The 21,956-nt window shown below is 30.1% G+C and overlaps 1 protein-coding gene across 1 annotated transcript; it reads right to left on the bottom strand.

The window, feature by feature from the left end:
* Positions 1-6,244: 6,244 nt before the first annotated feature.
* Positions 6,245-9,371, bottom strand: LOTGIDRAFT_167756 (hypothetical protein; the record flags this gene model as incomplete). The annotated part of the gene is made up of 4 exons (XM_009065266.1): positions 6,245-6,300; positions 6,785-6,865; positions 7,985-8,145; positions 9,358-9,371. 4 exons carry the CDS (start codon positions 9,369-9,371, stop codon positions 6,245-6,247), a joined length of 312 nt encoding a protein of 103 aa, XP_009063514.1.
* Between the last annotated feature and the right edge of the window lie 12,585 nt (positions 9,372-21,956).

Raw genomic sequence — 21,956 nt, 5'->3', positions numbered from 1 at the left:
GTTAAAGTTGACATTATGTTAAATGATGTCACATTCTTCAACTGCATGAAATCACAGAGGCATTAACTTATATAATATCTTATTCTTTAAATACAAAAAAAACATTGAGGCATTATCTTAAACAATTTTGAAATTCAGGAAGTCACAAACCATTATCTTACACAAAACTTGTTCTTCAAAAGGTTGCAAGAGGCATAATCTTATATAATACCACATTCTTCAAATACACAAAACCATTGAGGTATTATCTCAAACAATATATTATTCTTCAAATACAAGAAGTCAAGTCAGTCTTGTAAACAAAACTTATTCTTCCAACTCTCGAAAGAGGCATTATCCTATTATACACCACATTCTTAAAATACAGAAAAAAACTACAGAGGTTTATCCTCAACACTATTATATCTTATTCTTCAAATACACAAAACCACAGAGGCATTATCTTAAAACACTACATTATTTTTAAATACACAAAACCACAGAGGCATTTACTTACACAAAGCTTATTTTGCAACACTTGAAATCAAAGAGGCATCATTTAAAAAAAAATAACACATTCTACAAATACACAAAACCATTGAGGCATTATCTTAAATTTTAACTTAACTTATATTCTTCAAATGCAGGAAGTCACAGAGGCATTATTTATATATAAAATATCTATTTCTCTAAATGTAAAAAAACAAAAAAACTTGTTATCTTATAACAATATCTTATTCTCAAATGAAGGAAGTCACAGAGGCATTATTTAATATAAGCTCTCCAATTGTCAAAAAAAACAAAGATACATCAACTTTAACAATAACACATACTTCAAATGCATGAAATCACAGACATGTTATTTAAATATCTCATTCTTCAAAAGCATGGAATCCCCAAGGTTACTTTTGTAGTATCAATATCAACTTCCTTATGAAATAAAATACATCTAACTTTTTCAGATACATGAAAGCCAACATGTACAAAGTCTACGTTGCTCTTCAGAGTGACAATCTGATCACGATAAGATTTTAATATTGAAAGGAGAGTAAAACTGTCTATAGATTATTGATATAGATAGGTAAAATAATATTGACCCTTCTACTTAAACATCCTAGTATATAGGTAATAAAAATATTAATCTTTATTAGCTTGTCCTTTATATCAGACCTTATATAAATCATTATAGGACTATTTATATTTTAATGAGAGCCATACATAGGGACAGTATTTGTGTGGGACTCTGATAAAAGTTACTAGCATTAAAGGAACAGTACCTAAATTTTTGGTTTCTAGTTGTTGTATCATTTCATGTGTAAAGTGGTAATGAAATATTGGTTAACTAGCTTATCATTTAAAGGAATACTACTTGCGGACATAAAATTTAATTTCTCAAACTTGTTTAACAAGAGTAATATTCATTAGTTGGACTTACTAGGTAGTGCCATCACTAAAGAATAGAATCTTTATCAATCTCCTTCTGCTAAGCATGTTTCAAATTACTTAGTTTAATGGAAAATTACTCAGTTTAATGAGTCATTACATAGTTATATGGATTTATTGGATTATAGAGGGATTCTGTTGTATAGTTTTGACACCAGGTAAAGCCACTGATGATGAAAGACTCATTTTGGCCAAGTTAAAACATTTTTGTCATCCAAAGAGGTACTATACCTTTAAGAGGCACAAAATTTCTTTAAAAAATAAATTGAAATAAAAATTTTCTATTTTTGAATTACATTCTCAAGGGAAGTTAATTTATTTTATTTTAATTCGTCACAATACAGAAAAACTTAAAATTTTAATTTCATTCCACATTCATTTCTTTAACAACCCATAATGATCACCAATGACCTCCAGCTAAACTTAATTATAACTCAATAATGACAAATTAAAAATGAATGTCACTGCCATCTCTTATTATTACTCTTACTTATAAACAATTAATGAACCTTTCACACAATTATCATCAGATAATGAAGTAAGGATATAAGTATTAGTAATATATTCTATTAAACTAATGCACATCCTAACTAAGGAAATAATGAGACTTTCTGCAGCGTGACAAATTTCCTTCCTTTCACTGGAGCTATTTTAGTGTGCTATTTCAATATAACAATTCTTAATGAATGCAAGAAAGCTTCACTGAAACTGGAGCATTCCAACAACAAAAATTAGAAAGTACACCTAAAATCTCCAGAAGGGGTAAATATTCTCAAATAAAACAACAAAATAAATCACCTTCTTTTATATTAATGATTTTAAGCAAAAGACTCAGAAGAAATAATAATCAAAATATTCTAGGCTCTTATTGTTATACTGCATTTTGTGACGTCATAAAATTTTTGAGTATGATTTTTTAAGAGGAATACAAAAAACATAAATTTAGAGTTGTAGACCAGTTAATCCTTTTAAGGAAATTTATAGTAAAGGCTCCAGTTCTTCTGCTGTGATTCAATCAATGAACTTATTATATTATATGATCTGTTCAATGTCGGGTAGACTTTATGGCTTAATAAGATAAAATGTATTGCACTATAAGATAGAAGTATATTGTCATGATTCTCATGTACTATACAGTTAGACAAAATCTCTTATCATTGGCCTCTATGTACTTTCTACTGTGTATCTTTTTCCTGTTTAAAGCACAGGATACACATTGAGTCAACAGCTAAGCCATGCAATCTTCATTGTCTGCATGTTACTTTTGTTCCTATTATGATTTTTTTTTTGCACGAATGAAGATTGCAGCATTTCGCAACAGCCTATACAATGTGTATACCCCGTCATGTGATAGCTTACCACTGTGACGAAATGACTGACTGCTCATATGAAATGCAGTGAATCGTTGAGCCAATTTTTATCGTGTCATTTAGTAGTGGTGTTGCTCAATAGACTTTTCTACCTACAAGGTTAAATTTCTAAAGCTATCCCCGCACCATACATTTGTTTCTGAATAATTTATCAGATTCAAGTAATCTCTATTACTGGACCAAAGGGAGACAATTAAAGTATTCCCAAGTGCCAAATGCGCTAATCAACAATTTGAAATTAATTGGAAGTTAATTTGAGGTCTATCTATTCATTTGTCAGTTCCTGTCATTTCATTTCCAACTTATTGTTTTACAAGTTGGCTTGTACATAGAATCCCTCTCAAGTTTTAGATAACCTTCCCATGTAACCTTTGTTTATAATGATCGGTTGTATTAGATAAGTGTATTGAGAAAAGTTAATTTTCTTATGAAGAGAATGATCTGATATATTATATTCATAAACTACAATTCAAGGCTGTTTCAATTATGAATTACTATTGTCTGTTAACTGAAAAATACTTTCATAACCAAATGATGTATTCCTCTACCATCGTCAAAGCTGATTGGGAAAACGCAAATTCTAGTTTCAATCTTTTGACAGAAAGATCAGTTTTCATTTTTATATGAGAAATTGGTAATAGGTGTATCATTTTACTGAATGTCCTGAACAGCATAATGTATACATGCAATGGTAAAATCATATAATAGTAAAATACTAAAGCATAATCAACATCATTTTGCAGTCAATGAGACACCAAATATTTTTCATGAAAAAAAGCAAAAGATCAAGAGACTTGTTGCAAAGTTTCACAATGAAAAGTTGACATCATTTAAGACCCTATTATAACTTCAAATTTGTTGAAGCCTAACCTCCATATTTATGATGATAACATTTTTAGGGCCTGTTCTGTAAAACCCAAAGTTTATCACACTTTTGTTTGATTGAAGGTGGTTGATTTTTCATTTTTAAAACACTAAGAAATACCACAGAATTTAAGGAGAATGCATTGTTATTCTTCGATATTCTATTAAAATCTATAAAAAGTATGATGATTTACATACCAAAACAGATACTCCATCTTGGATACATCCTTATTCTACATTTTGAGATCCTTTCAGGTCAGGTATATTGGTGAATAAACACTTGTTGAAGAAGTGAACAGTTCAAAGATATGTAAATAAATAATGAAAACTAATATCTTCTTGGCTACAGCCTAATCTTTAATATGTTAATCCATTAATCCAATGTTGGACAGCTCAATAATAACTACTACATAATGTTATTATCTAATATCTTCATGGTTTAAATCTTGGTTATAATTGTTATTAATTTATTATATTTATTAGATATTAATCAGATTTAATAGGATTCACATGGATTCTTTGGTGGTTGTCCTCTAAAACAGAGGTTTAGTCATAAAATGCGACAAGTCAGTGCTACATTTGAAAAATCCATAAAATTCGTAGTTCTGATGATGATGATTACCAAAAACGTTTTTTGCCATTGATTTCTCTCTTGTTTGCCTGCACTTGGAAAGCCTTCAGCATTAACATAGCAAAATGAGCTCAAAAAGTAGCTTATATCAGTTGATAATGTTAGTTGGTAATGTTTGTTGGTAATGTCTGTGTGGTCAAATTAATGAAAAAATATGATCAGAGTACTTCTGACCTAAGCTGCTTAAACATTTTTCTCATCAAAATCAAGGTAGGATGACCTCTTTTAATCAGGAATAAGATCAGACAGCATTTCATATTGCAAGCCAACTGCGGAATAAAAAACTGGTACAAGGCTAGGGGTGATATCCTCTAGCAAATTTGAATCAACAAAGACCTTGATCAGAACATTGTATAGCAAAAGATCACCAGTATCCTAAAGGTTTTTCTTAATGTCAACAGATTTCACAAGTTCAGAAAATGCAAGTTAATTTATGTGTCTGGCCTAATTCTGAAGCTGAGAAGTGCATGTAGGCGGAGAATTATTCTCAAATTTTCATGACCTAGTGCCTAGCTTATCGAACATAGAAATTCAAGTTGTAAAACTCGATCCATTTAAGAACTTCCTCAATGTTCTAACACATAAAATATAAGTTAATAGGCACTTTTAGTTTTCTCTGTGGACAGTTTAACGCAATAATAATATATCTTGATATTGAATCAATTGAATAATGATGATCTTCTTATGGAATAAATTTGATTATTAATGACATCCGAGCTATCTAGGACTTTCAACTCCCAGAAACTTGATACTTGAGGCTCATAAATTATGTATCATAAGGGAGGAATTCCAAATTGAGAATTAACTCTCAAGGATTTATCTGTTGTAAATGAAAATTGACTTGTTTATAAGTCAGTACACCATACTGAGGTCATGGATGGTCAAGAATGATTATATATCAATCATAGCCTTTGGAGCTTTTGACCTTGAAATATGGAAAATACATATGAAGAGAATGAAGAGAAACTTCCACTTGGCCAGTGCTTTACATAGAAGTTTTTAGGAACTTCTTCACTCTTAACACCAATTTATCTAGTCTGTTCTGAAAACAGTTCTGTGACTACCTCCCTGAGGTGGACCAGATATGGAACGGTCGACCGTTTCATCCGTTTCGTTCCTAGAACTATTCCGAGAATGAATAAATTTTGTTATGTATAAGGGGTTAGTTACACATCTCAAGTCCGATTTAAAAGGGTTGAAATGTCCAATTCAAAAGGGTTGAAATGTCCAATTCAAAAGGGTTGAAATGTCCAATTCAAAAGGGTTGAAATGTCCAATTCAAAAGGGTTGAAATATCCGATTTAAAAGGGTTAAAATGTCCGATTCAAAAGGGTTGAAATGTCCAATTCAAAAGGGTTGAAATGTCCAATTCGAAAGGGTTGAAATGTCCGATTTAAAAGGGTTGAAATGTCCGATTTAAAAGGGTTGAAATGTTTGATTTAAATGTAGATTTAGTCTGTTAGACCATTTTTTTTACTGAAATAAAGCTGGATAAAGTATGATTGGAGGTAGAGATAATATCCACTCTTAAATATGTCTTAATCTGCGTTGAGTCAAACAAAACATTCACAGTTAGTAAAGCTCTCTTTTACATTGTCTTAAATAATAAACAATTTTGCAAAAAAAAAATGTGTAATATAAAGAATTGATTATGCACTTGGTACTTTCCCTTTAAGATGAGCATTGACCTCTAAAGCTAATAAGAAAATCTTGATTGAAGCCATTAGTTAATAGAATTACCTCCCTCTATTTAGCTTAATGCTAAAGAAGCATATGAACAGAGTGCTAGTCTTATGGTATATGATATTGAGCAATTCGTCTTAAAAACCCATCTTTAAATTCTTACAAGAAGTCTTTTTTTAATTAATCTTTATAAATTAATTATGACTGAATCATAGAGTTTCAAATTATTCCTTTCAATTTGTAAATAGAAAAAGGTTTAACAGAATTCACATTGTCAATTGTCAAATTGAGTCTCCAAGACACGATCTAGGAAGTTGATAGTAATAGCATCTGAATTAAGAGGGAAAAGTGTCAAGTTTCATTAATGACCACAACTGATGGAATAATGCAACCATGTGAGATAAGTAGAGCAAAAACTGCTCTGGTAGAAGTATTTTCATCATCGTATCTCGAGAGTATCTATGAAGAATTTTTAAGCAAGAGACATACAGATACAGATACAGATATGCACACATACGATTTTTCTTGCAGATGAAAGTCTTGTCAAGAGTTTTTAAGATGGCCGTGGGCACAGTCGGCCGTTGCACCTATCCTTTGCCATTTTGTGATGTGTTATGTGACTTCTGATTTAACACGTGATGGAATAGATATAGAATAATTTTGATTGGATGATGACACTCTGTGGAGGTGTGGGCACATGGAGAAAACGACAAATATCAAACTAGTTGGATGTTCAAGTGACCCAACAATCTTGTCGTTGGAGCATGGGCACACAGGAGCTTCAAATGATACATTATAAAAGACTAATACTTACGTCTTCTGAAGAATGGATAGGAGTATTTTCTTTCTGTATTTCCTGTGGTTTGATTGGAGGCACATTGTGGTGGAAAAGAGGCTGAAATACAGTACCAATCACTTATGTTTTTTGTTAGAAATGAAATGGATTTCAGATTAGGTGAATTAAGTTCTACCAAAAGTTATAAAAGAACAAAATGACATATGTGATTAATTTTGTTTTTTTAGTCTCTTGCTAAATATAGCAAATGATTGTTTATTTGTTATGATATATAATTCTATATACTTTATTGTCTACCTCAACTGAAAACTCATTATTCAGAGTGTTATAGGATGGATAGACAAACAAATTGTAGAGAAACCTTTATTTGATGAGTCTGACTTCTGTCAACATCTTCAAGTAATGACTCGGGTTCCATTTCATTAAATATGGATGACAAGACGTCAATTTCAGAGATTTTCGGCTTCCATCGTATGCAAGTTGATCTATTGATTGGGTAGTACAAAGTGACAGATATGCATGAAGATAGAATGATATTTTTAAATATGACCATATTATTTTTATTTTGTCTAATCTATACATGGAATTGTTCTGACAACTTGAAGCCAAATAAATCAATTCAGAACTTTCCAGACAAAACACGGAAAAGATATCTATCTTCTATAGACATTATAAGACTTCTAATCCAAGCCGTGACATACATTCTGTTGCTACAGTTCTTTCTGTGAGTGATAAAAATCAGATTGACAGTACATTTCCAGTCAAATGTTCAACAATAAATGCAAACTCTTGTTTATTTATGTTCAAAATTACTGAAAGAGTTTACAGTAATATCTGAATTAAATATAGATTGATAGATAGAGATCTTTAAAAACCATATATTTGAAGAAAAGTTGAGATATCATACTGATGTCACTCTGCAACTGGTATTCTCAACACTGAATCCCAGACAGTCCACAAAAGTTATATTGTATAATTGATACATTCATTACAGTTATGTTAATGTTAATGTTATAAGTTATCGATTTAGTGTGGATTTTTTGACATTGATCATATTACCTAAAACATAACATTTTTTACCTTGGTAATTTACATATTAAACAACATCTCATCATTGAATGTACTGGATTATATCATTTGACATTGAACCAATCCTAGTATGATGAATGTTTATCAACAAATCTTCATCAAAACATTGTAATATAAGTGACTCATTACCTGAAGTTAATTCGGAGGCTGTTTTTTCGATGATATGAGAGGGAACAGAGTATTTACGACCTTGGGTTTTGTTTTTCTTGCCATTTGGAGGATCAACTGGTATAACCTTGCTTACATCAATAATTGGTAAAGTCTTGGAACGACGTAATTCCTTTTTGCCTCTGAAAAAAAAATCAAAGAGAAAATAATGACCCAGGAAAACAGATTTCCATACTGAGACCATAGAATATAATAATGATAATAGTTTGTATCGACCTCAAAGATTTCTTCAGAAGACCTACAATTACATATGTGTCATTATTGACATGCAGAGTTAAATCATACGATTTTTTTTATTTGCATGACCAAGATTAGAAAATATAGTTAAGTGTGTCACAGTTTTTAGAATTCTGTGACAAAATTTTTCTTGTTATGTCGGAAATGATAGCTCTGAGTTCTAATATTAAAGTGCAAGTCTGGTGACCTTGAGCAAGTTGTTTTTCCTCATTATTCCAGTCTGCCAAGCTGTAAATGACTACACATAAAATGGTTACCCAATAGCCAAGGAAAAAAAGTTAATAGAATCCTTAGCACAGTATTGTTGTTGCAAAATATGGACATGTCTTTCATTCTTATCATCTTAAAAGAAGTAATAAATAGTTTGTATGTCTCCTTATTGAATTACAGACAAGCTGATACATGTAGAAATATACAAATTACCATGTAGTAGGTATAATTTAATACACTAACATTTCTATTCAGAATACACTAACATTTCTATACAGAATACACTAACATTTCTATACAGACATTTCCATACAGAATACACTAACATTTCCATATACATGATACATGTAGAAATATACAAATTACCATGTAGTAGATTAATTTAATACACTAACATTTCTATTCAGAATACACTAACATTTCTATACAGAATACACTAACATTTCCATACAGAATACACTAACATTTCCATATACATGATACATGTAGAAATATACAAATTACCATGTAGTAGATTAATTTAATACACTAACATTTCTATACAGAATACACTAACATTTCTATTCAGAATACACTAACATTTCTATTCAGAATACACTAACATTTCTATACAGAATACACTAACATTTCCATACAGAATACACTAACATTTCTATTCAGAATGGAAAATGAAATGGAGGTTTGTGTCCTACTTTGCAGCACCTAATCGGCTCATGAAGGCGGATAATGCTATGCAGCGTGCAATGGTAAATTAAGGTATTAAGATATTAACCCTGCTCTTCTTTGATGTCCAACTATCAAGGGATCTTTAACGTGCACACACTGTAACAAAAGGGCCTCTGTTTATTGTCCCATCCGAACGACCAGACGCTTTTTCCATATCATACCTTCCACCCTGCATCATTCACAACGCAAAACACGAAACGGTATAAAGTCTGGGATTGAACTCTGGACCTTCAGGTTAATCCAATCATCTAACTCACTGAGCCACCACGGCTCCCTCCCTAATGATACATAAAGGCTTTAACAATTTTTTTAAGTATTATAGACATTTTCTGAATTTTCTTGGATTTCTAAGATTTATGCATTGAACAGCAAAATTCAAATGTATCATTTTTGAAGTCAATTTCCTGTTAAAACGGAGATCTCCATAAATTTCGTGGATCAAGAACAGAATTCAAAAACTTGATAAATTTCATGTGATAACCAAAAAGCCAGAAGAGAAAATATTTAGATTACTCATATTATTTGCATTGATTTTCTCCAGATATTCTACTTCAAACATCCTTTCAACTAATTACAATTTCTGAGCTCATTTCAACAAATAAAATTTGGCATAATAGCTATAATGAGTTTGTTTGGTTCAATTCTTTTTTTTAGATATTTATATGAATGGAATCAAAGCCCAATTGATAACATCAAATATTTTCAAAACAAAACATGTTAAATTTTTTATGCATGTATGTAGATAATCTAAAATTCCGAAAATGAAATGAATGGTGTTTTACATCCTACTTTTCTGCACCTAATAGAGCTAATGAAGTTGGGTGACGCCATGCCGGGTGCAATGAGAAAAATTTTGCCATGACAGTGCCATTAGCCGTTTTTTATTCCTAGATTTTCCATCTGTCAGGGATCTTTAATGTGCAAAGTTAGTAGAATATAGGCCTATGTTTATTGTCCCACATCCACACTTTTTCCTTCGACTGAATCATTGCATCACAGACAAGGTGAAACCTGATTGAAAAATCCAAAGGTATTATCTCGACCTATTCAGGGATTGAACCCTGGACCATGAGGTTAGCTAACAAGCATGATGCTTACTGCCACCACAGCTCTCAAAAGATTTAGTGAATAATTATTCAACATGCCTGTATTTTATCAGAACAGGACAAACATTTAAAAAAAAATATATGCAAAGACATTTACCAATTATTCAAACTAAAAAAAATAATTTTACATGTAAAGGTTAGTAAGCTAAGACTTTAGTAAAAGAAAAGATTCTTACCGATGTATATTGAGACAAAAACCATATAACATTTTGATTAGATTTAAAAGAATAACAGCGATTCAACAGATTTCAGAGATTTTATACGTGTTCAACTCATTCATCAATTTGAATGAAGTTTACCTACTCTAATAACATTAGGAATGACGAATGTTTTTTCAGATAGTGGGTAGATAGTTTGTCAGAGAAAAAGAAACATTAAATAATTATTGATACTAAAAATGGATAAAACTATTGAATATCATCAACAAACAAAACTTGGAAGCTATTGTACAGATTATGAGTCAAGCCCATTCTAATTGACAATGGAACAAACGAAGGTGGCTCTGACGTAAAAATAAACAGAACAGAACGCAAAAACAATCAAGTACCAATAAAACTCTAAAACCAATTCCAACGATAAACCAGTTGATATTGCCTTCATTGATTGAAATATTATTATGATAAAAATAACATATTGGGTAATATTGGAAAATACATAATGTTTAATTAAAGATTAATAATGAGAGACAATAATAAAGCTAGTAAAACATTAATAAATACTAGCAGATAGGAAGGAAATATTTATCAGACAAATTTGTTTATGTCTGTCAGATGAATTCATTGGTATGATATGGGAACAATTGATTTATTGATAGACTTAGTGATAATAAAGGAATCAGACCACCACTTATTATACCCACATGTATTTAAACATTGTCAAATCTTATATCTTTTATACCTCCATAAAATAAGAGTTCCTCTTACAAAGCTAAGTGCTTTCTTCACTGTTCATTTTAGATGGATTGGTCTACATTGTTAATATTTTGATAGGTTCAGACAGCCAATAACACTGCTTATACCAGTATACAAATTGAGACATATCAAGCAATACATTAGTGGTAAATAACATTCAGACAACAGAAGATGGAAATAAAAACCCAAGGATTAAGATGTCTGATAGACATGGCTCTCAAAGATCAAATCGATTCAAACCAGATAACTAGAATCTTTTAATGATTACAAATATTCTCTTGAAATGTTGGTGAGAGGAAAAGAGTATGTAAAGAATATATCATATTGATTTATAAAGATATAAACTCTTATCTAGGTCTTCTCAATATCCTCTCCCATTATTCTTTATATCTGTATATTGATTAATATATAAGACTTATATCATATGACAGATACATTAATACTTCTTCATCTTTATAATGAACCAAATTTTTTATCATTTATTTCTAGAAAACTTGTCACAAAAAAAAAAACATTCAAAGGTTTGATCTTTGTAATCTTAAACCTGTTTAACATGAAAGATCTTTTGCTTTGGTTTTGAAGTCATAACTTCGTTAAACTGAAGGTACCAGTGATACATGGATTTACATTATTTGATGAAATTGTGGAGCACTTGATATTTTTAGATCTATTTAAAGCCACATCATTCACAAGTGGTCCATAATTCAAGTTTTTGATAGAAAAGCATTTTTGCAGATTTTCTTTACTTTATGCTCATTTCATGCGTCAAAGCTTCTACCTTCACACATAAGTTGACCAAACTTTCAATGAGTCCAATCCATCAAAATTTGTAAACTTCAAATGGAAAGATTCGGTTCTTGTTGAATAATCATGAAATTGCATGAGAACAAGATGAGTTTGTCTTGAATTAGAACATTTATTTTTTGTATTTATTTTAGCTCTGAAATTTATATCTAAATTCTTTTTATTGAAACATATCAATGCCAATGTTATTCACTTGTGCTTGAATTTGTTATTTGGAGGAATAAAATAAAAATATGAAATTTCTGGACTGCCTACCTATAAATAATAGGTATAACTGCATATATTTTTGGAACAAGTTAAATTTATTTTGATGCAATGAGGGAACACCTGGCTTTTAAGATTTATTCTAAATTGCAATCATTTAAATGTCATCTATGATCTGGCTTATGGTAATAACATTTCTACATTTTCTTAAACTACAGAAAATCTGGTTTACGAGATTCATTAAAAGTTAATTTGATAGAAGGAAGAATTAAGAATTACACATTAATCCACATTGATGTCATGGTATTTATCTTCTTGTAATACCTTACTACCAGAAAGGTCATGGAAGCACATGGTAATCAGATTAAAAACACAACAGAAATACTAGAAGAGTTTGAAGTGTTTCCAAATGGAACCATTTTAGTGAAAGCAATCAATTCTTAGACACCATTGATTACAATATTCACTTCAACTGGTAAATGGTTCTATTTTGGTCTTATTTTATTTTTCTACCTAGAGGCTTAGTGTTAAATTGTCTACAATCTTCTAATTAAACAATCATTATCTATTTACTTTGAAAGTGTCTTGATAATTTTCACCAATATTCTAGCAACTGGTTCAATATAAACAGTCAATAATTAATTAAGTATAAAACAGCAGGTATCAGGATTCTGTGAAACATGCCAGTTTTAAGAATGAAATCTCCAGTGGCTATACCATTCATTCAAATCTTAGTCTTTCTTTTCCAGACTGATGTTGATCAAATCTCATCAAAGACAGAAGAATTGGTAAGAAAGATCCTTTGGCAAAAACTTCCAGACAGACAAATATAATTCTTTCAAATATCAAAGACCAATTTGGAAATTAGAATGATTAAAAAAAAAATTCTTCAGTTTATACAAAATAATTTGTTTCTTAGCCCATTAAAATTATCACTCTTTCTTATTCAAAATCGAAAATATAAAATTTCATGACAAAATCTGAATTTCCTTGAGTTTATTGTACACGACCTTATCAGGGTTAAACATAGATTTAAAGTGCAATTGTTTGCTTTAATTTCAAATTTTGGATAATTCATTCAAATTTTGATTCACAATTCATAACAATTCAGTAGCAAATGAAATGACTGAAATCAATGTAAAGCTTTATAAATAGAGTAATCACAGTAATCCTTGAAACCATAGAAAAAGTCACAATTATAAACAAATATACAATTTGATTTGATTCACAGAATGTAATGATTCATTTTTCATTTTGGCTGAGCATAGAAAAAATTCCATTACAAAAAGATACATTTTGACTCGCAAGTGATGTAATACTTGATGTTTCAAACCAACATTTTCCAAATTTGACTTGCTTTGAGATTTAAAAATAAGTGTTTGCCTAGCAAGACACGACCACTTACATGATAAATTTTCAGTATATCAAGGGTGGTCATCAATCTGTGTTAAATCATAGCAAAAATCTCATTTGTACAAGATATTGTTGATTTAATCAAACACACAAAATTTTATAAAATTTTGACGTAAACTTCCAACAAATTTTTATGCATTTTTACTAAGTCAAGGGCAATAACTGAAATTCCATTCATTGAAAAATTGTCAAATTCAAATTTGACCAAGATCTCATGTCTCAGTTGACATAGGTAGTATGACATGTTTATTCGTTATACCAATTGGACCTTAGTCTCAGAAATGGAAATTTTTCTCAACTTGAGCCTTCAAATCCATATGTATACAGAATTATCAACGTTTGAAAGTTAAAATGACGACTCATCTTGATACCTCACATATAGAAAAGAGAAAGTGAAATTTCTAATTTAAAGTAAATTTTTATACAGTTCCAGTACTTCTGAAGACTATTTACATATTGTTTATTCAAGACCCAAATAGACCCCTGAAAAATGTGAAAATATGGCCATTAAATTTGTCTGTTGGTCAGGTCAAGATAAAAAAAATGATGCCATAAAATTCTATTTCAATCCAGTTTCTTTTTCTTGTTTCTTGTTTCTACAAATTATATTATATGGATAGAGAGTTTGTAATTATATTAGAATATCGCTTACATGTATCAAATTCTAAAATATGTTTTCTTTCCTCATGATATTTTAGAAATTGATACATGCAAGCGCTTTTCTAATAAAATTACAAACTTTCTATCTGTATAAACTGAAACTGTCAAAAAAAGAAAAAGAGAAAAAGAAAGGGAATAAAAAAGATAAATGAGATGAAATATTGTGACAAGGTGATAGTGAGCAAGCACCGATCACCATTCACCAATGACATTGATTTTTGTGTTTTTTCTAGAAAAACTATTCATGGTGCAAATTACTTTATAAAGATCTTTAAAAAACATTTCACCTACAATCGCATGACTCCAACCATGCTTGAAATTTTCAATAAAATAATTTTAGACTTCTAGACAAAATGTAGTTGGTAGACATTACAGAATGTCTTTGATTCCATAAACAGCTAACAAGACAATATATGAGGAAAAATAATTGTTTACCCTTACTTATTATTCTATTTCCTGAAAATAGCTGGCCACACTCCCAAAACCTACATGGATGCTCAGAGCTACAGAAAAGTGTGTTTGGCTCAATGGCAGTTTTCTGTGGTCAATATAGGCTAAGTAAGTAATGAAGCCTGATGAACACCATATAGGTTAATTAACACTGAGATGGTGTAGAGTGACAGTAAGCTAATGCAATAAGTAATGGTAATGAAACTTAAACAAAAAGATGGATTCCCACCCACAATCACTTCATTCTTCCATAAATCTTTTTGAAAAAGTCAAAAAAGATACATAAGAATGTGTCAAAAAAGCAACATGAAACATTCATTAATCAATGAAAATGTGAAAAAACATTAGGCCAAACATGTTCTGAGTGAGTTTCTTGATATGAAAAAGTGGCAAAGGTTCCATGCAGACACTTTTCCTTAGTGAATATAGATACTCAGTATCATGTTCTTGTATAGAAATAGATAATAGGAAGTTTGATAATTGCAGTTTACATCATTTTTCATAAATTACTTACTAATCACAATAGACATAATTAGACTTATAAGTCATTAGATTTTTATATAAGTGACATTGTTTCCATCAAAAGTGAACTCGATAGATAGAAAAACAATGCAAGCATTTTAGAACATCTATTTTTTGAATAAATCTACATTCTTCATAGGAGAAAATTTCTATTCAGCTTTGGCAGATCAAATATGGTGATGAATATATTCTACATTTATCATAATGGAAAGATTGAAGACTGGCATACAAAATAAATTTAGTAGATACAGGCTGTCTAGCAATCATGTTAAATAAGGGATAATTTTAGGGCTAAAATTAAGAATTTAAAAACTTAATTCAAAGAGTTTCAGACCTTTAAATGGATTACTTTCCCACATTTGACACTTAAAAAGCTTACAAAAATATTTGGGTTCCAGGGTTGAGAGTGAGGAATCTTCAGCCCCCTAAGAAAATTTTAAAAATGAGGTTTTCTTAGGTCATTCCAATCAGCATTCCTGTTGACGAGGGACAACGATCACCCCAGGAGTAGAAATAAAAAAATAAAATAAAAATTGACATAAAAAAACCAGGGCATTTTTTAGCATTTCCCCACTTGATTTTAACATGTTTAAAGGAATGTAATGAAAACTGAAAAAAATTAGGATTTTTTAGTAGTTTTAAGGCCTCTAAGGAGCCTGTAGATACAACTAATTGATATAATACGAAATTGGATTGAGGCATTTAAAGGTTAAGTCTGTTTTAAACTGAAATGCCATATATAATTATAACAGTCATGAAATCATGTTATTTATGGCAGACTTGTATAACATGACATTATTTAAGGCAGAACATGTTTAATACTTTTCAAAATAATGTCATTTTATGGCAGATTTGTATAACATCATGATATTTTTGGCAGAACTTGTGTTACATCAAATTATTTATAATAGCATGTCATTTATAGCAGAACTTGTGTTACATCATATCATTTATAATAGCATGTTATTTATGGCAGAACTTGTATAACAACATGTCATTTATAGCAGAACTTGTGTTACATCATATCATTTATAATAGCATGTTATTTATGGCAGAACTTGTATAACAACATGTCATTTATAACCAAACTTGTATTAAATCATATTATTTATAATAGCATATTATTTATGGCAGAACTTGTATAACAACATGTCATTTATAGCAGAACTTGTGTTACATCATATCATTTATAATAGCATGTTATTTATGGCAGAACTTGTGTTACATCATATTATTTATAATAGCATATTATTTATGACAAAACTTGTATAACAACATGCCATTTACAGCAGAACTTGTATTACATCATATCATTTATAATAGCATGTTATTTATAGCAGAACTTGTGTTACATCATATTATTTATAACAGCATGTTATTTATGGCAGAACTTGTATAACATCTTGTCACTAATAACAAAACTTGTATGACATCATGTTATTTTATGGAAAAACTTGTAAGACATAAGGCAGAACTTGTATAACATCAACTCATGTGGCATCACAACATGTTATTTGTAGCAACACAAGTTAGTCGTGATATTTGTGACGTATATACAGACAAGGTAATAATGCACTTAAACATTACAATGTGGGTGTATAAAAACATCAATCAATCACAAGAATGAAGAACTGACTTGATTAGTGCTATGGAAAAATAACATGTCAGGAGAGATGAGAAGTCAGATGTGAGTGGAATAGCGAGTAGATGTGTTTGAATGAATGAGTTATAAAATTGTGTGACTGACAGGTATGAGAAAGAAAGCAGTGAGAATATCTAATTTCATTCAGAAATGGAAGAATCATTCAGACTTTATTTTCTCCACACAATATTGAACCCCTTTTCTTAGACAACAAAAGAGGATTGGCATGTGCTTGCTAAATTGTAGGTTAAGGATCATCCCAGTTTTGATTGAGAAAATGCGTTGGAGGTTGCAGCTTGGTGATATGGGTCTGACTAAAGACGTGGAAAACAATTAATTGTTCCAACAAGACAATATATTTCTTCAGTCAATGGACATAAAAGATCTATACACAGCTGGAAATCAACTATGAGTAGGCAAGCAATACAAAAGTTATTGCCTTGGTCCATACAAAATTTCCCTAATTACACACTGCATGGAGTTTTTATAGAGATTATATCATAAACACCACATTTCAGCCGAGAGATGAAATCACAATATACAATATTTCAACATAACTACTTTCAACTTAGAGAGAATATACCACTACACAGCATGTCAACTTAGAGATAATACCACAATATATCTGTTAACCTAAGGATTATACCACAACATATCATGTCAACTTAGAGATAATACCACAATATATCTGTTAACCTAAGGATTATACCACAACATAGCATGTCAACTTAGAGATAATACCACAATATATCTGTTAACCTAAGGATTATATCACAGCACACTATTCAATCTAGAGATTATTTCATAACATATTGTGTCAACCTAGGGATTATATAACAGTACTGCATTTCAACCTAGAGGTTATATCACATCACATTATTTCAACCTAGAGGTTATATCACATCACATTATTTCAACCTAGAAGTTATATCAACCAGAACGTATATATCTCAGCACATTATTCAATCTGGAAATTATAACACAAGAAATTGTTTCAATGTAAAGTGTATATCACAATACAATATTTTAAATTTGAGACTTAAAGTCACATAATTGTCAAGGGAGATCATAGGCAATTCTTTCCCTATGTAAAATGATAATTGGGGGAAGGCAAGAAAGTCAGATCAGCATCATTTCTTGGGACCATGGTCTCCCTGTAGAAGTACCACTGATAACACATTATTCAAACCAAAGATTATATAACAATGCATTATTTAACCTAAAAATTATACAGTAACACACTTTTTCTGGCAAAAATGGATAACTTATCTTTAAACAATGAGATAATGAATAGTTTCTGTTTGATATACAGATAATTAGTTTCATTCATTAACACAATCAATATCCATGTTGAAATTAAGTTAATCATTCATATATTCAATGAGCCTTCAACTAGCCTATATTGGGTCATTGACTCTCTTTAACATGATAACTGACTAATGGGCCATATTTTTGCGTTTGATAAATCATCTTCTTTTTTTGTTACAAGTATGGTGGTAAAATCGGTTTTTTCCTTCAAAACTGTTTTGTACTACACTAGAACTATATTCTGAAGAATTTGAAAAATTGAACAAGTGACCATTTTTGCGTGGGTTAAATGACTCATATCTACACGTATGATAATATCTTGAATAAACAATTTATATTGATTTGGTCAATGGTTGATTTAGTCCTGTGCAATTTATAAAATTAGTAATATGTTCACAACAAGCAACAAATAATGTATAGTTTATGTTATCATCAAGAGATCTACTATTTGTAAAGGTAATGGGTTCTCTGAGTGCTTTTATAATAAACAAGTTTCTCTGCTTGTCACATTTATGCTTTTGGTGTTCTGTGGCCTTATTCTCAAAAACTTAAGTGTTCTATCTGATTTAGTCAATCACTAAAATCGATTCTAAATTTCGTTTTATCATTCAATCAGAAGCCTTATTCTCGAAAACTTAACTTAGATAAAAATCCAGATTTTAAGAAATACAGTAATCTGATTGGATAATAAAACAGAATTTAAAAAAATTATTGATTAACCAAATTAATGACTTGAACACTTAAATCATTTTTAATTCAAGTTTGCCAGAATAAGTCTCCAGGTAACTGTTTTCTTTACAATCTTTCTTTCTTCTCTTAAAGTTTTCGAGAACAAGCCTCTAAAAATTTCTGATGATATTCAATAGATAATTAAATTTTAATAGTGTATATATATCATTGCTTTAGTTGATTATTAGAAGACCTATTGAAAGCACTTCGTGACCTCACTTTAACAGTTAATCAGTTCTTTATTTCACTTTGAAAAGACTGAAGTCATCCTTAAAGATAATCTTAACTTTCATCCCCAATTATCATTCCAGAAATAAAACAGATATCTAAATTTATAGAGAATTAAAAATATCTCTCCTCAATCATGTTCTTATTTAACCTAAACTTATTATACCGCAAGGAATAGAACAATATCTCATTGTAAACTTCAGGTAAATAAGATACCATTAACAAAACATTAGTATTTCCGTCATTTTCATTATTACCATGGTTACCTTAGGTAAATAACAATAGTCCAAAATACAAACCCTTTACTATCATTTTATAAATGGTAATTTTAATTAGTAATAAGAAATGTCTTATTATTAGACAGTTGAACATATTTATATGTCTGACTGCCAAACTATCCTATTCATCAGGAGGAACAAATTAATTTGGATTCCTAGTTAGTAAAAAAGATAATCATTAGCTTTCACATATTTTAAATCTAACCTTTCTATCTATCCATTTGAATTAAGTACATTTTATTCTTAATCATGGGTTTTTATTTTCGGTTTTTCTATTTCTACCAATGAATTTAGGGACTTTGTACTTTTATTTGAGTTATTTAAAAACCACTTTGACATTCGGTTTTCACCAATGAATTTAACTTAACCATTCTTTACTGTGCATGCCTCACAAGCGACCTTCACCTTATTATTCACTGCAATTTTTCATAATATCAGGGTGACTACAAGGATAAATTATAACTTCTTCAAGAAGAGTTCAACATACAACCGTACCGAGAATGGTTTTCAATTTACTTTACAACTGAAGAACCATTCTCAGACCACTAGAGTTTGTTGTAATGAAACAGGCACATTTTATCTGGACTGAGAACAGAAAGCTTTTTAGCGGGCTAAAGACAAGGTGGGAAATAGTTTTAAAATAATGAAATAACTGTTGCTTCCATTGAACACAGTTTTAATTGCAAAATCATTTTGGCTTTTCTATTTACCCCCACAGTAAGTTTAATCCATAATTGATGACCATAAGATTATAATGTGCTTACTGTGTCTAAAAGAATTTGCTTTCTATCATACAGATACAACTTGTAGATACCCAGCACATGCTTTATTGAACATACATCTGGCACATGCTACTCATATCTAGGAATAATCAAAGCTCTATTCCATGATTGTTAATTCTGTGTCCCTCAACTTATCACAAAAGTTCACTACACTTTGAATTTGCAACAATGTAGGAAAGAAATTCTCAAATTAGAAATTGAAAAAAAAAAAAGCTGATCTAGACAATATGTGACCTTTAAAGACATTTCTTTTCATTCCTTGTCCAAATGATCAGGCAATGAGACAGAAGTTGATTGTCTGTTGATCCCCATGTTTCCAAAATGTCCAAATGGTCTTACATGGAATTGAAACTGTGAAATTCTGTCTAATACTTTCCCTGGCATTATTTTTTTTTCAAATACTGACATGCCAACCACAGCTTGTAACTAAATGTTAACACTGTCTATTAATCAATCTGAATACCACAAACAAAATTTAGTTTGTTTTTTCTGCAAATTTTTCTGCATAACTCAGAATGTCTTAGCCTTTTCATAAAAATTCTCATGTAAGCTGCTTTCATAAATGTACTAAAACAAGCAGATTTCGAAATACACTAGACAAATTCACATTAACACTATAAGGAAATGGTTTTCATTAAAATGTTATATTTCATATTATATAAGGTAAACAAGTTTGTAATATATAGGACAATATTAAAGGGACTGTTAGGAGGTTTTCTAAATTTGTTTATATATATTTCCAATTTTCAATCAGACGTCTGTGATTCCTGGAACACTTAATTTTTTGTGGAACCACAGATATTTGAATGAAAATTGAAATGGCGCAAATTGATGCTATCAGTGTTCCCAATACACATGAAAAATTAAGAAACTACTTTACAATTCCTTTAAGTTCTTCAAAAAGACGTGTTAAATTTATTGTCATTATCAAGACTGCTAAATATTTTTGAAAAATTTTTTTTCTTCAAAATTCAACTTTTTGGTTTGGTTACACTTTGAGAACATCGCATTAGTGTTTAGTAGAGCAAGGTTAATTTTTATACAATCAAAACAAAATGGATTGTTATGGTTAGGTTTTAACTGGCTAAAGTTAAATATTTTTGCTCAACTACAGTATGAGAGTTAAGAAATCTAAATCAAGCAGGTGTCATGACATTTTCTGTAGGTGTATGCCTTTCAGTCAGCTGGTTATTTCTGTCTCTGTTTGTCCCTCTAGGGATGACATTTCTCAATTTTAAATATCATACCACCATTTTATTTTTAGAATTTCAATCTTCCTTTTTTCTGTTTTTTGTTATCAATGGTCATAAAGCGAACAAAATTCTTTTAATCTTTTCTCAAAGGATTTTCTTTTAGACTTATTTATGTATTTATAGACAATAACAAATATCTAGAATTAATATTCAAATAGTTCTCAATACATCAATTGTAAAACGATATATAGTTATATTAAAATAAAACCTGATACATGTTGTTACTCAGATTTACATGTACATAATTGTATATTTTAAAAAAAACTAGGTTGATATCAGCTTTCTAACAGATTCATATATCCTATTATTAACTGTCAAGCTAGTCTGGTTTTTACTGCTAATGCTAACAACCTTTTACACAGTAAGTGATTTCTGCTGAAACGTTTGGCTTGAAGTAAAATATTCAATAAAACCTAGAGACTAGTAATATTCTAATTTCTGTGTTGCCTAATCCTTTCAGACAGGCGCAT

Source organism: Lottia gigantea (genome assembly GCF_000327385.1).
Source record: "Lottia gigantea unplaced genomic scaffold LOTGIsca_69, whole genome shotgun sequence".
In the NCBI taxonomy this organism is placed as follows: Eukaryota; Metazoa; Mollusca; class Gastropoda; family Lottiidae; genus Lottia; species Lottia gigantea.
Note: the sequence above shows the minus strand (reverse complement) of the source record. Positions and strands in the feature narration are given on the sequence as shown.